Below are 15,635 nucleotides of genomic sequence, written 5' to 3' on the forward strand. Positions count from 1 at the left end.
AGATTGTTTTAATAGTTTATAGTGTCAAGCATGGCTAATTCTGATCAATAACCGATGGGTTTGTGGCTTGTCAAAAGCAGGCCTAGGTAAGATCCTAGAGAACCAAATGCTACTAGTTTATTATCTTTTCCTGGCTCCTCTTTGTTTTATGACTGTTAATTAGAGGGAACAAAGCAATCAGCACCTTCCCATGAATCCTTCCGCGGGAGGGAGAGCCATCTGGGCGGTGCAAGGCCGAATGCCTGATAACGCCCTGGGAACGTATGTAGTTTTGATACTCTATGTGTGAACGCTCCCCTGCTTCCCCTCCCGTAGGAATCCCTTTGAAGTATCTTAAAACCTGTGTATCGATGTATTGGTTTCATTCTTCTCAAGCCACGGCTTGAGCCATTTTGAGAAGAATCCTTTTTGAAGCTTAACCACCCTGGCTACTTTGTAACCGAATGGCTGAAAAGATTCCAGGAGGCGGTGAGCTTCCCGATCCTGAAGATGAGGCGCCCGTACCATGGCATGTACTGGACGCCCGGAGAGCAGCAGGCTCACCTCTCCAGATCCAACAGCTCCTGGCCACACCCCAGGAGTGGCAGCCGCGGACCTCCACCACCACAATGGACGAGGCACCGGTGCAGAGAGAAGCCATCCTAACCCAACACATGTGCCGGGTAAAGATGGCCAACGAAGGGGCTGGCAACCCGGGACTGATGGAGCCGGAGATCGATACCATCATGGTCGTTCCCCTGCCAGACAGAGATCCCGATCTGAGGGAGAGGGATCCGGAGGCCCCGGCCCTGAAGGAAGAGGAAGATGAGGTGGCCCATGAGTTCCGTGTGATGGTCCACAAAGAGGTGGAGGCCGTGGCCAAGGGACTGCAGGATGAGATGCAGGCGATGACCACTCGGATGGCGGGAGAGATCACCAGAGAGATCACCTGATCTCTGGGACTGCCCAGACCCCAGAGGGTTCAACCACCCCCTCTGGCCCGGCAGCTGGCAGCCCCGGGGGCACTGGCTGCTCCACCACCTGCGGGGCCGGCACCTAGATCAGCAGCACCCCCGGCGCCAAGGGAAGGGGGCCATGGGTGGGAGCTGGATGCCATGGGGACCTGGAGGAAGTGGAATACTTTACGATCCAGGCTAACAGCTACATGCATTACTGGGGGAACACGTTCCCCGATGAATTTAGTCGAGTGGACTATTTGGGGTCGAAACTGAAGGGGGCCGCCAAGAGATGGTACGTGAGCCTGTACGAAGCTGTGAGCCCGGAACTGGACTATGTTGCTACGTTCCTCCAGGCTCTGATGGCCCAATATGAAGACCCCCTCCAAGAGACCCAGGCGTTAGCGGCCTTGCGTGACATGCAGCAAGGATCAAAGTCGATTAGAGAGTACGCTGTGGAGTTTCGGGCAACGCCGTGAAGGTGAGAGGGTGGAGTGAGTTGATGAAGATCGAGCACTTCATCAGAGGGCTGAATGCGGGCATACTGGATCGGGCCCTTACTCAGGCCAGACCTACCACGCTGGTGGGATGGATCCAATTGGCAGGTGAGGTCGAGACCAACATGAAATGAGTGGCCATGCAACGCCAGCAGCAGAGCGGTAAGGGAAGCCGAGATCCAAAGACGGGGGCCAAGCCGGAGGTGAAGAAAGCCCAAGGAGGCGGTGGTGGGAAGGCTGCAGGGTCCCGAAAGTGTTTTCGATGTGGGGACCCCAACCATCTGGCCAGCAATTGCCAGATTTCGATGTGGGCACCCCCGAGTGCACCCAAGCCGGGCACCCCAGTGCCAAAAAAAAACACTGGGCCGCTTTAAGGAAGCGGCAAAAGGCAGCGCTGCAACCACAGGGGAGCCGGAGGACGAAACTCTCATCGCGGACGAGCTGAGTGAGCTGGTGTGGATGGACAAGCTGTCAGGAAACGAGGACAACCTGCTCTAAAGGGTGCCAACCAGCAGGTCGCAGAGGAACCGGCACCACTCAGGGTGAGAGTAATGGGGTTGCTGTATTTTGTACCAGTGAAACTGCTGAACAGTAAGCTCAAAAGATTTGTGCAGGTGAGAGCCCTGATTGATTCAGGATGCAATCGGGACTTAATCACCCACAAGTTGGTGGACGCCTTGGGGTTGGCCACCACGGCCCTACCCTTTCCCATACAATTCGAACAGATGGACGGGACAGTGATGCGGGGAGAGCCCTGCGTGCTGGAGACTCAGTTGGTGCCCGTGGGGATCGAAGGGCATTGGGACCAAGAGACGTTTGTAATCGCTCCCTCCTGCTCTTATGATGTAGTCCTGGGAGTGGGGTGGTTGGCTAAACAGGAACCAAGCATCCGGTGGGGGGGGGATCAAACCATAAAGTTTGTTGACTCGCTGTGTGAGACCCATCTTTGGAGTCTGGATTGGGGCCCATAGCCCCCTCCCATGAAGGAGAAGGTCTGTTTGACAATGCAGGAGGTCCCAGCCGTTCCTAAGGCATATCGGAACGATGGGGTGTTTAGTGAGCAGGGAGCGGACAAACTTCCCCCTCACAGGAGCACCGACTGTGCTATCGAACTAATAACAGGGCAGTCGCTGCCTAAAGCTAAGCTGTACTCTATGGGGTGGGCAGAGAAAGTGGAGCTACAAAAATTTCTAGACCGGAACTTGAAACGGGGTTTTATCAGACTGGCGACGGCCCCCCACGCCATCCCAGTTTTATTTAGGAAAAAGAAGGACAGCTCGCTTAGGCTTTGTATGGACTTTCGTGGGATTAACGGGATTTCAACCTCCAATGCCTATCCCATCCCCCTCATCAAAGACTTATTGAGCACGGTGTTCGAAGGTAAGATTTTCACCAAACTGGGCTTGAGGGATGCGTACTTTAGAGTGCACATAAAGGAGGGGGATGAATGGAAGACGGCTTTTAATACTCCCATGGGACAATTTGAGTATTTAGTGATGCCGTTTGGACTACAGGGCGCGCCAGGGGTGTTCATGAATTTTATCAATGATGTGTTACGAAAATTTTTGTTCAATGGGGTAGTGGTTGACATCATTATTTATTCACAGGATGAATAGTCCCATGTAAAATTGGTGAGGGAAGTATTGAGCACCTTATTGGAGCATAAGTTATACGCCAAACTGTCCAAGTGCGAGTTCCATAAGACCGAGCTAGATTACCTGGGGTTTCAGGTGTCCGCACAGGGACTGGCTATGGACCTGGCCAAGGTACAAGCCGTATTGGATTGGGCCCCCCCGAGGACATGTAGACAGCTACAATCTTTCCTCGGGTTCGCAAATTTCTACAGAAACTTCATTGCGTGGTTCGCCCAGATTATGCTCCCCCTCACAGAGTTGTTAAAAACGAAGGGGCCTGAGGCAAAGCGCCGGGGGCCCATCTAAATTGGACACCGAAATGCCAAGAGGTGTTCGACAAACTCAAACGGCTGTTTACTAGCGAGCCGGTCCTGAGCCACCCCAATGAGTTGCGGCCCTTCATTGTGCCATGCAATGCCTCCGACGTGGCCGTAGGAGCCATTCTCATGCAGAAAGATGAGAAAGGGAGGCTGAGACCCTGCGCATATATTTCCAGAAAGTTCTCGGCCAAACAAAGGAACTGGTCGGTGTGGGATAAAGAGGCGTTTGCTGTAATTTATGCTTTGAAAACCTGGCAGTCATGGTTAGAGGGGGCCAAAATCCCTTTTGAGATATGGACGGACCATAAGAACCTCGAGGCTCTCACTGGGAGGAGGAAACTGAGAGAAAAACAGATCAGGTGGGTGGGGTTTTTCTCCAAGTTTGACTTTGTGCTGAAGCATATTCCCGGAACCAAGAATTTCTTGGCTGACGCACTCTCTCGCTTGTCTTAGCACAACAGTCAGAGGGAGGAGGTAGTAGATTCCCTAGTCTCTCCCTCCCAAGTAGCTGCTGTAGTGACAACCCGGTCCCAGACCAAATGTAAGCTGGAGGGGTGGGGGACCAAAAGGATGGCTTTGGAGACAGAAAAGGAAGGGGACGACCGGCCAGGGGAAATTCAGAAGAAAGAGGATGGGTTGTGGTATAGGGGGGAGAAGCTGTACGTCCCCAAAAATATGAGAGCGGAAGTCCTACAATTTTGCCACTCAAACAAACTGGCCGGGCATTTTGGGTACATGAAGATGCTCCATCTAATTAGTAGGCAGTTCTGGTGGCCCTCCCTAAAGAAAGATGTATCCGAGTTTGTATCCTCCTGCCCCATATGCATAATGGCGAAAAGGAGGGGGGGGACCACCTGGACTGCTAAAACCACTAGAGACAGCTACCAGACCCTGGTCGGTAGTCTCAATGGACTTTATTGTGGAACTACCGCCATCACATGGCAAGACAGTAATTCTGGTGGTAGTAGACACATTTTCAAAACAAGCCCATTTCATTCCTTGTGCACAATTACCCACGGCTAAAAAGCTAGCCTATTTGTTTTTTAACCATGTTGTTAAACTCCACTCATTCCCGGACAAGGTAATTAGCGACTGGGGCCTGCAGTTCATTGCTAACTTCTGGCGGGAGTTTTGTAAATTGTTAGGGATGGAGCAAGGCTTGAGTTTTGCCTACCACCCTCAAACTGACGGACACACGGAACGCGTAAATGCCTTACTAGAGCAATACCTGCAGTGCTACATAAACCACCAACAATCAAATTGGGTGGATCTCCTCCCCTTTGCTGAATACAGTTACAACAGTGTGCACAGCTCCACCAAAACCTCCCCCTTCCAAACCGTTAATGGGTACGAAGGAAAACCAATCCCAACGCTGCCAGGGGGAGTGCAATCAAAGGAGCCCAGCTCATTCAAACAGTGGTGGAGAAACCTGAGTGAGGGTTGGAAAGGGATTCAAGAGAATTTGGAGTCTGCAAAAGGTGTACAAAAAACAGTATGACAAGTCCCATGTGCCCGCCTGGGACTTCAAGGTGGGGGATTCGCTGTTCGTTTCAACAAAGAACTTGCCCCTGTAGCAACCCTCCAAAAAATTGGCTTATCGATATTTAGGACCCTTTAAGATCAAACGGGTGATCAATAAGGTAACTGTAGAATTGGAACTGCCTAAAATGTTTAGTAAAGTACACCCTGTCTTTCATTGCAGTCTGCTCCGAAGAGACCCCAGTGCTTCTCTTTGGCACCCTCAACCGACAGCTCCGCAACCTATCCAGATTGGGAATCAGAGTCACCATGAGGTCCAGGAGATTCTGGACTCAAAAGTCTAACAGGGGACATTGTATTACTTAATCAAATGGAAACACTTTCCTTCTAGTGAAAATGAATGGGTGGCACAAAAAGATGTTTTAGCCCCAGATTGGTCAGTAAATTTCACAGAAAATTCCCTCAAAGACCGAGGGGTTAAGCTTAAGGGGGGCAGTATGTCAAGCATGGCTAATTCTGATCAATAACCGATGGGTGTATGGCTTGTCAAAAGCAGACCTGGGTAAGATCCTAGAGAACCAAATGCTGCTAGTTTATTATCTTTTCCTGGCTCCTCTTTGCTTTATAACTGTTAATTAGAGGGAACAAAGCAATCAGCACCTTCCCATGAATCCTTCCACAGGAGGGAGAGCCATCTGGGCGGTGCAAGGCCGAATGCCTGATAACGCCCTGGGAATGTATGTAGTTTTGATATTCTATGTGTGAACGCTCCCCTGCTTCCCCTCCCCGTAGGAATCCCTTTGAAGTGTATCTTAAAACCTGTGTATCAATGTATTGGTTTCATTCTTCTCAAGCCACGGCTTGAGCCAAAGTATCGGTCTATCAATAAACGTAGTTATCAAAGATTTCAGGTTTTCATGGCTGGTAACATCATTAGGGTTTGTAGAATCTTTCGGGATCAATCTTTCGGGTCTCACACTATCATACCCGCCTGAACAGAGAAGCTATTGAGATTTACAAACACCAGCAGAATTTTAACAGAAAGGAAGAAGGCATTTTCATCCACCAATCTTGGTACCCAGCTCTGCAAAACACCCTACAGACTATAAATTGCAGAAAGTCTCAGAACAACCAGCAAATTCCACAGAACAATCAACACAGTCAACAACCATCTTCCTTATCTTCAAACCCCTTCCAACCTTCCCAGTAATTAACACAGAACAATGGTCACATTCAACAGCCAGTTTCCTTATCACTACCCTTCCAGGAAGCCCCACCAAACAATGGGCACATCCACAAACCAATTGCCCTTTCATCACACCCCCTCCAGCCTACAAATAGCAGCTCTCCAGCAGCCCTGGCCCCACTCAATGCACAGCAGCCAAGAAGGTCTGAGCGCCTGCTCCGGCTGCAACGCCACTGAGGATGTTCTCCGCAGCTGAGAACGAAACGTCTGGAAGGAAAACTTTCTCCAGTAGAACACGGCACTTGATCCCGAAAGATTCTACAAACCCTAATAAACGTAGTCTTTGTAGCAACCTCGACTTGTCATTGAACCCGCATGCTTGACATATAGTACAGTAATAGCCCACGTTACTCTTTGCACTGATATTCTTTAAATTAGATTTAGGTTTTAAATTCCATAATTGATTGATTATGGCATCTTACATAACTTGATGTTAATCTACTTGGTAGATTTCCTATCTTTTAATTTCTTTTTTATACATAATGTGGCTGTTATGTTCTTTGTCCAATATGGTTTACATCTTGCTTATACATACTTCCTACTTAGCTATAGTCAATATTATTTACTGCACTGCAATGTTATTTACAATGTTATTTACATCCTTGTTCCTTTGCAATCTTGTTTGTTTTTTGTATTGGAAAACTCCAACAAAATGTTAATTACCAAGATTGTTTTGATAGAGGGATTTGTGGGAATGTGCAGTTACTTCACCCCCTGCTTTCCCCAAGGCTTGTTGACCATAGAAATTTATTTAAGGCTGGATTTGTTTGTTTGGTTGATGTGATTTAGCACCTGTCTTTGGCTGTCGCACCTGTAGCAATGGAATGCAGCCCTTCATGTTCCAGCCCATCAAAAGCTTCTGAAATGTGTTAGTCTTTCAAGAGCCACAAGAGTCTTTAGTTGTTGCATCTTGATTGTCAAGCAGTAGCTCTCTGTGCTGTTCAAAACGTCTTGTGCATATTAAACAAAAGGTAGTTTGGTGCTGAGGAGAGGTGGGGTCATGGTCAGTGGTAAAATATCTCCGGTACCTAGCATTACATTTTAGGGCACACAGCCTGACAAGATGACATTTATGTCAGATCTGGCCCTCGCAGCAAATAAGTTCAGCACCTCAGTTCTAAGAGACAAGTCTCCATTGTGCTGCAAATGCACAATGTGGCTCTGATACCCCAGTGACAGCACAGTTCGCACACGCTTCCTCTCGCTAAACTGATGGCTTCTAGTCGCTATTCTCAAATGTGGAAAACTGTAGCATTAACTGATCTGCTTTGACTGCAGCTCTGTCATTAACACACCATCTGCCCTCTCACTGGAAAATGGGAGCAGAGATTATTTTGCGCAGCATCAAGCAAGCGGGACCCAATTTTGGTTAGAGCTACAGCACTGGGGGCTTTAGGCCTCCTCCTACTAGCTTTCTGATATAGGCCCACCATATGAGTCTTTTGGTCCAGAGATCTTTACCTACAGCTACCAGGAACAGAATCCTGAGCCTTCTATATTGCTGTCTTGATTTTTGTTAGTTTTGGCAACAGACTTATTTTTTCCCAAATAAGAGAAGACAAATCTGCTTTTTACTAGTTTATTTTGCAAACATTTGCCCCAACTTCTATCATTTTTTACACATTTCTCATGAGAGAAAAAACACATTATACATATATATTTCAACTATCTATAAAATAGAGGTTTTTTTCACAGCACATCAGTCAGCCCCAACGAGGAAGTCAAAAGAACCCAAGTCCAGTTTTGGCACTACAAACTCCCCCCCCCCAAAAAAAGAAAAAAAGAAACACAAATTCTGTTTTCATAAGCGTGGGCCAAGATTTAAACCTTCACTTATGCATGTATTTTACATGTATTTCCTAAAAGTTTTACAGTTTGGCAAGATGTTAGTATGGCATTGGATCCAGCCAACTTTTTCGCTCAATCACACAATTTTGCTTCTTGCTATAGCTGCCATCCCACATGCCTTTGGTTCGGGCAGATCCCATGATCCTGAGGGTTGCCAACTTCCAGATGAAGGCTGGAGATCTCCTGAATTGCAGTTGATCTCCAGGTAGCAGATCAGTTCACCTGGAGAAGGCAGATGTTTTGGTACATGCACTATATGGCATGATACTCCATTGAAGTCCCTCCCCTCCTCAGGCTCCTCCTCCACCCCAATCTCCAGGTATTTCTCAGCCCAGAGTTGGCAACCCGACATAGTCCCAAGCACAGCCTTGTTCATAATCAAAGGAGATTGCCTCCTACCCTTTTCACCAGTGGAGAAAATGGTTGGATCCAACCCTATGACAATCTGCAGAATGAACCCCTCTGCATGGAGCACCTTCCCCATGAAAAATAAGCTAAAAACATAGGGCAGCAGCATTTTTCTCCCAATCCCAAATTCTGCTTCCACCAAACAGTTAAGAATATGCTGCACAAATGGACCAAGTTGCACAAATGTGCTTCACTTTCTGCAGCACTGTGTTCGTGGGCACAGAACTTTTTCTCAGAAACTGGGAGTACAGAAAAAGGATAGATGAAGTGGGGGCCTGGAGTTTCCATTAGAAAGGTAGACTGTGAGGTAAGTAAACAAATAAGTAACTGTTCTAAACCTGGAAGCTCCATGCATTAATCCACCAACATGCTTACAGCCATAGACATGTCTGAGAGTAACAGTCACACAGCGGTACTTACCTAGGCAAAGCCTTGCAGCAGACAAAAGCTTTATGTTAATTGTTTCTGCCAAGAAAGGCTTGAATGCCTCAGTCCTCCTATCTTTCTCCCCAGCATCTGGTATTCAGAGATACAGTACCTTTGGACACAGAAGTTCTTTTTAACTACCACAGCTAATAATTTGTTTGTAGATTTATTTAAAAGCATGTGCCATGGAGAGCAGCCTGATTTACTCCAGGGTAAGTGTATGGGGCAGGGGTGCCCAAACTCGCTTAACATAAGAGCCACATAGAATGAATGTCAGATGTTGAGAGCAGGCAGGCAGGCAAATGGAAAGGGAGAAGTGGTGGAAAGAAAGCAACTTTAAATGCATTCTCCAAGTTGCCAGCTGGCTTGGCTTGGAGAAATAATTTAAAGAGAGAAATGCTTTCTCCAAGCCGGCAGTGGGGGCTTCAAGAGCCATGTGTGAAGGAGCCACATGTAGTTCCCAAGCCATAGTTTGGCCACCCCTGGTATAGGGGGTAGCTGCTTAAGGCTGCCATCCTAGGCACACACTTACCTGGGAGTAAATCCACTTTAACTTGATGGAATTTACTTCTGAGCAGACATTCTTAGGATTGCCTATGGGTTGAATTCCACAGAAGAATTCTGTGTTCACAGCACTCCTTGCACAATGGAAGGGCTAAACTTGCTCCATGATGTCCACTTGTATTTAGCAAAAATGTTCACATCCTGTCTTTTCCACATGTGCTGCAAGACACAGCACCAGGTATATATCTTCTGATACCATTTCAAAAGCAAAATAAATAAAATAATGTGAACTGCCTGTTGTGCATTCTGTTGCTCCATTATTTTGTTAAAAATTATATGAAGTGCCATGCATTGCTGTCTTTCACCAGTGGACTTGGGCTCAGTGCATTTTCCTTCCTGCTCACGCATCACTGGATCAAACCATGTATCTCTGAAGAGCGGGAGAAAAATCTAGAGAGGAAAAGATGACTTACAACCCTGTGATATATGAATCTACCCAGAGAAAATGGTGCTCAGATACACTTTGCTTGCTGCTGTCACTCATTTTCACCCCAGACCACATGACAGGAATATCTGAAAACAAAAGGAATTTGGGGAGTGGGTCATACATCAAGCTCCTTCCAGGAAGTCTTTCAGAAACGGAAAGTTAAAAGGGGCAAACAGGTTAGGCCTCACAGCTGTATCTTAACAGCACTTTCCAGTTTTGGGCCACAGCCAGGGCCGGCCCTAGACTATCTGGTACCCTAGGCCAGGCTAACTTCGGACACTCCTCCCCCCACACTGATAACAGATTTTCAAAAACAGATGAATTGTAGCACCCAATTTGGTGCCACCAGAAGGCCAGCCCCCTGGACAATTGCCTAGTTTGCCTAGCGGCAGCCGGGTCAACCCTGGCCACAGCTTCATTCTTGCCCACTCCTTACTGCTTGGACAATGAAATGTCCCATTACGATGACCAAAGCACCCAACTGAGTTTTGTGTGAAACATCACACCAGTTGCTAAGGGTGCAGGGGTAACCTAAGTGGGCTCACAGTCTTTAAAAATGATATACATTTCCTAGCAACAGGAAAGAAGGAGAAGAGGGCATGGTTGAGGGGTCTCCAATTTTTTTGAGCCTGTGGGCACCTTACCTTCAGTCATGCAGAGAAGAGCCTTGCGTTGTAGTGGCAGCAGCTGCAGAACCAGCAACATTTTTTAAAAAAAATCAACACAGCCAATCAAATCTTCAGTGACTAATCTGAAGCCTTGCTGAGCTAAAGCCCCACCTGACCCACCTCACCTTCTAAAAACACTTGGGGGCACCAGGAAGCAGTGGTGATGCCCACATTCACCATGTTGGGGATTACTGATATAGTCCAAGGTATTCTGTATTACAGAATGTCACCTGAAGGTGTGGTATTGGCTGAAGGATTCAGCTTCCTGAGAATCACATCTTTCACTGGAAAAACAAAAACAAATCCAACCTTTCTGCATCCAGGAGGACTACATATCATTTTTTAGGCTACAGTGTTTGTGGACAATACCTGATGAATCTCAGAAACAAAAGGAGTGATGGCAATTGCTCCAGTGCCCAGCATAACTGCTTTCCTGTCTCCAGGGCTCAAAAGCAACAAGAGAAGCTAAGGGTATGCACTTTACATGCAGAAGGTCCCTAGTTCAAATGTGGCCATCTCCAATCAGGATAGCCAAATGTTAGCAAAGACCCTTTTATGTTTGAAAGCCACAACAAGCACATGGCGCAGACAGCACTGAACGATCGAGGCCAGTGGTCTCTTTGCAAAGTGGCTTCATTCCTCAGCTCTTGACCAAGATGATTTCTGACAGCAGGCTGGAAAGAAGGTTTGTGTCTGTGACCCTGGAGAGCAGCTGAAACCTTTCCCTAGCTAGGGTTTCCTTCATGTCATCAAGGAATTCAATAGGATGTGAACCCCTTGTTGATCAGTAATGGAACATGAATGTCTCCCACCTAAGACACCTGACTGTTATTTGCATGATCCTGTTTTCCAAAATGAAAGAGAGGGGAGAGAATGATAGGAAAACTAGGTTGAGCTCTCAAGCTTATGAAGATGTTTTGATCTAGATGGGGTTTTCTTCTTTACATGCACTGAAAGATACGTTGTGTTGTGTGGCTGGCAGACCAGCAGTTACTAAAACACCCACACAAACCACCAAGAGAGACATGGATCATGGACCACCAAGAGAGACATGGATCAGAAGCCACTCTCAAAGGGCTTGTTTGCTAACAGGGCATTAAATTATCACAAAGTCCTTTAAAAAATATCTTCTACAGGGGCTAAACCCTACTTTAAGACAAAAACCCAATGTAAAAACAGAATTAGGCAATTAGACCTATTAAGTAAGTAAGCAAAACCTGTCTTCTCATCTGGACAGGACTACTGCATCCTGGATTTTCAACCTGTATTGCAGGGAACCTGCCCAAATCTTTTCAGTGTTTCAGTTGGGGTTTCCTTAAAAGCATTTTAAAAGGAAAACCAGGGTGAAGGTGGATGTTACCTTCCAAGAAGAATGAATTTTCCAGCTGTGGGACAACACCCCCCCCCCACAAGAGTTATGTACTGTGAACCCTTGCTGGACCTGCATATTGTGTCTAAAGAGAAGTCTGGGAGCCAAGTGCCACAACTCCTATTGGACTACCTAGTCATTCTGTAACCAGGGATGCCTGAGGCCCAGACTGTCTTTGGTTGCTAAAACAAAATGAGAAAGGAGCTGTGCTCAGGAAATGTAGTTAGAAGGGTGTTGCCTCAAGGATTTTCGTTTCAGCCCCCTAAGGTTTCAGTGGTGGTGCTCTGTAATCTAAGTTGCAATCCTCTGTCAGCCACAAAGTTTCAATGTCTTACTGGAGACACTTCTAGAGTTCTTTTGTTGCTAGCAGGATTAGTCAGGATTTCTCTCTGCCACTGCACTTCTTGTTTTGTCAGCTCCTTCAGTTCATAGCGACCATGGCAGCAAGGACAGACTCCTCTCTGCACTTTTCTGTGTTACTGGGATGGCTTTGAGGCTCCATTGCTATTGGGAGACACAGGGTTGGGGGCTCCTGCACCAGCTGGGGAGGCCCAGCGGCTGCTTCAGGGTGGCTCTTGCTCTTGTGAGCAGTGACATTGTCTTTCTTCTCAAACTTCTTGCCACAGAGGTCGCAGGAAAACTGGTAGAAGGAGTCCGCATCGTGTTTCTTCATGTGCCAGTTCAAAGAGGCCTTCTGGCGGCAGGTGAACCCACAGATTTCACACCTGTGTAAAGAAGAGGGATGGAGGACAGAATCACACACAAGCATGGCCATGGTAAAGGAGACCAATGGTTCATTTGGATCAGTACTGTCTCTCTGTCAGTGTCCAATCAGAGGGCACCCAAAAGTTCCCAAATAAGATGCAACGGCTCTCACTATTTTCTCCAGTTTGTCTTCAGCATCTCAGGGGATAACCTCCTCTTTGAACATGGAGGGTGTGATTTGAGTTACCTTTCTCCACAGTATATGATCTAACATTTTTAAAAAGTTTTTTTAAAAAAAAAATTCATGGCAACTGCAACTCCCTGGGATGATTCATCCTATATGTTAGCTGTGGATTTATCTATATCCCACTTTTCAGCCAATTGTTTCCCAAAGTGGTTCAAATCACAAAGAGAGGCACCCTCTGCTCAGGAGCTTAAAAAGCCAAGGCAATCAAAGGGGAGAGGTGGGGAAGGAAGGGAAGGTCTAACTATATGCTGTGCTGTTCTTGGCCTCTCCCCCATACCCAGCCTGCCTATTTCAGTTCACAGGTTGGGATTGGGCCACTTAAGCCTCAACACCCCACTCTTTTCCCAACCCGAAATGGCCTTGGAGAGCTACTATTTGTCCCACTGAGGAAATTTATGTGTAGCCCATCACTATCCACATACACTAATGCCTCTTGGAGAACAAAGTGGCTCTCCAGAGCCCTTGCGGGTTGAGAAAACGGGATTGGGGGAAACGCTTAATTCTCTTTCCCCTGCCATGGCACGGTCCCAATCCAACGAACTCCCATATGCCTGAAAATTAAGTTCTGAGCCCAGAACTTCCAGCAGCACATGTCTCATCAACAGGACTAAGGCAGACCAGGGCGGGGGAGAGGCAACAGGCATCTAGACATTTAGCAGGTATTTCCAATCATGCTAAGCTGATCTTTCCTTGCTGGTCCTCTGGCTTAAATGGAAGCGGGGCAACTATCCTAAAACCCTTGCATTGCATATAGTAATGCACATTTTTGTTTGAGATAATGGCAACACCGATCCATTTCCAGTCAGGCAAAGAATAACGGTGAAGAAAATGCATACTGCATACCAGATTTCTGGGACCAGTTTGCCACCAAAACAAAGCCCTTGGAGATAACTCCACAACAGCTAATCTCGTGAGGATTTTAAGACAAGCAGCCTTTGTGAGAATAAAAGGGCAAACAGAACCAGAACATTTCACAGGACTGTCTCCCAAAACCCTCTCGAGAAACTAGAACCAGATGAACGGTTTTAACCAGGCACCTGGAACTAAATAAAGGAAGTGTTCATTTGACAGTTGTGGAGAGGAAGCTCCATAAACAGGAAGTCACAACAGAAAAGAATCTGTCTGATGTCAGAAGGTAGGAGGAACACACAGAAAAAGGCCACAGTAGAAGATCTTAAGCTGCTGAGCACAGAAGTAAGTCTTCTGGCAGGCTATAAGTAGGTGGGCAATGCCATCAAGGTGGCTGAAATGAATTTCCAGTGGTTGGGGAAAGGACCTCTGTGCTTTGCAAACCTCTCTCTCTGGCTGGCACAACCAGAATAAGTTATGCAAAACAGCAACAATCAAAGGGTAAGGAATGCACAGGAAGAGCAATCATCCAGATACGGTCAACTTTGGTTTGCAAAGAGCACAGAACCTAGGCTTTCCTTGCCATAAAACTTGGGTCATCAGTTTAAGATATTTTAGCACAGAGTACAGGCCTACCTATGTAATTGCAAATAGGAATATAAAACATTAAATGCTTAAAACAAAAAATAGAGATTAATTTGCCGTTTATATGATGCTATGAATGGTTAAATCTTCTCCAAGGCTTGGAAAACTGGCAAAGGTTACCTATGCATTCTCAGATTGTCTGTGTGCCTGCAGAATGTTTTTCGCAGCCCTGGCCTTACAGTTAATTCTCTGTGCACCAGACTGATGCTGCAGCATGTCTATTTTTCTTAACAAAAATTAGTAGCAGAGCAGATAAAGCATAAGAATATGTATGTGGGCTAGAGAGATTGTCAGTATGTTCAAGTTTCAATTGATAAAAGATTTGCTTAGTGGTTGCTCTCTTCAACAAAATTTACATATGAAAATGCAAGATGACGGGCAGGAGCCACCTCTCAGAAAGTTGTGGGCTTACTCACTGTAATGGCTTTTCTCCTGTGTGGATCCGCCTGTGGATGATCAAGTTGCTGCTAGTGCGAAAGGAGCGGGCGCAGAACTCGCAGATGTAGTCTCGCTTATCTGTTGGAAGGAGGAAAAAAAGCACCTCGGGGGTTATTCTAGAGCATGTCAGGTACAAGTCCCTGACAAAGATTGGTTTCAAGCTTATGTTTTAGAAAACAGGCTATGGATTTTCCTAATAGTATTGCCATTGCTGATGAAGAGCCAATTATCCAAAGCATATTCATATAACTGTATTATTGTATGTATTCTCACATGTACATACACATATATTTACACCTGTATTAACCCATGTGTTATAACATCAGTACCCACTAACACTAATATATGGTTTTTGTATTCTTTTAAGGTTTTATGTAGGATAGTATTAGTAACAAAGGAGGCCACCATAGAGGGTAAACCACTATGGGAAGCAGGGGCCTAATCTCATCTCCTTCATAATGGAAGACAGGTACCAATGGAAGAAGTCTGTAAACTAGAATGAAACCTTGGGGAAGAGTAACAATACAGCCTAAAAAATAATTCAAAGACTTTTGCGCGGGAGACATTTAGGCAGGAGGAGTGACAGGCTATTAACCTATATTTGGATTGTAAGTTTAATTTTGTATCTGTCTGGCAAGGTCAGTAACTTTGCGTATACATGCTACAAGTGTCTGCTATATGTTTCTTCATTAAAGATTCTGCATTTACTCAAGAAGTCTTGTGATAGATTCTGGCAAAACCTTACAGAGCAAAGGGAACAGGCTGCGAGGCAGGGGATGGGCAACAATTTTTTGCCAAACATTATACTTATTTCTAAGCAATAAATATATGTAAAACAATCTTTACAGCTACATATTCATATTCCTATCTATAATTAAAGCACATGCCTGACATGCTGAAGGTTCTAAGTTCCATCCCTAACATCTCCAC

At 46.2% G+C, this 15,635-nt stretch overlaps 1 protein-coding gene across 3 annotated transcripts in view; it reads right to left on the reverse strand.

Annotated features, from left to right (window-relative positions):
* Window positions 1-12,151: 12,151 nt before the first annotated feature.
* The window catches only part of ZNF692 (zinc finger protein 692), a 28,596-nt gene continuing 25,112 nt past the window's right edge, over window positions 12,152-15,635 (reverse strand). For all 3 annotated transcript variants that reach the window (XM_060239275.1, XM_060239273.1, XM_060239274.1), the window contains 2 exons: window positions 14,684-14,783; window positions 12,152-12,546 (listed from right to left, as the gene is read on the reverse strand). In XM_060239275.1, the coding sequence (XP_060095258.1) occupies window positions 12,243-12,546; window positions 14,684-14,783 (404 nt within the window). In that variant the 3' untranslated portion in view covers window positions 12,152-12,242. The remainder of the gene's footprint in view (window positions 12,547-14,683; window positions 14,784-15,635) is intronic.

The sequence above is a fragment of the Heteronotia binoei genome, chromosome 5 (genome assembly GCF_032191835.1).
Source record: "Heteronotia binoei isolate CCM8104 ecotype False Entrance Well chromosome 5, APGP_CSIRO_Hbin_v1, whole genome shotgun sequence".
NCBI classification, from domain to species: Eukaryota; Metazoa; Chordata; class Lepidosauria; order Squamata; family Gekkonidae; genus Heteronotia; species Heteronotia binoei.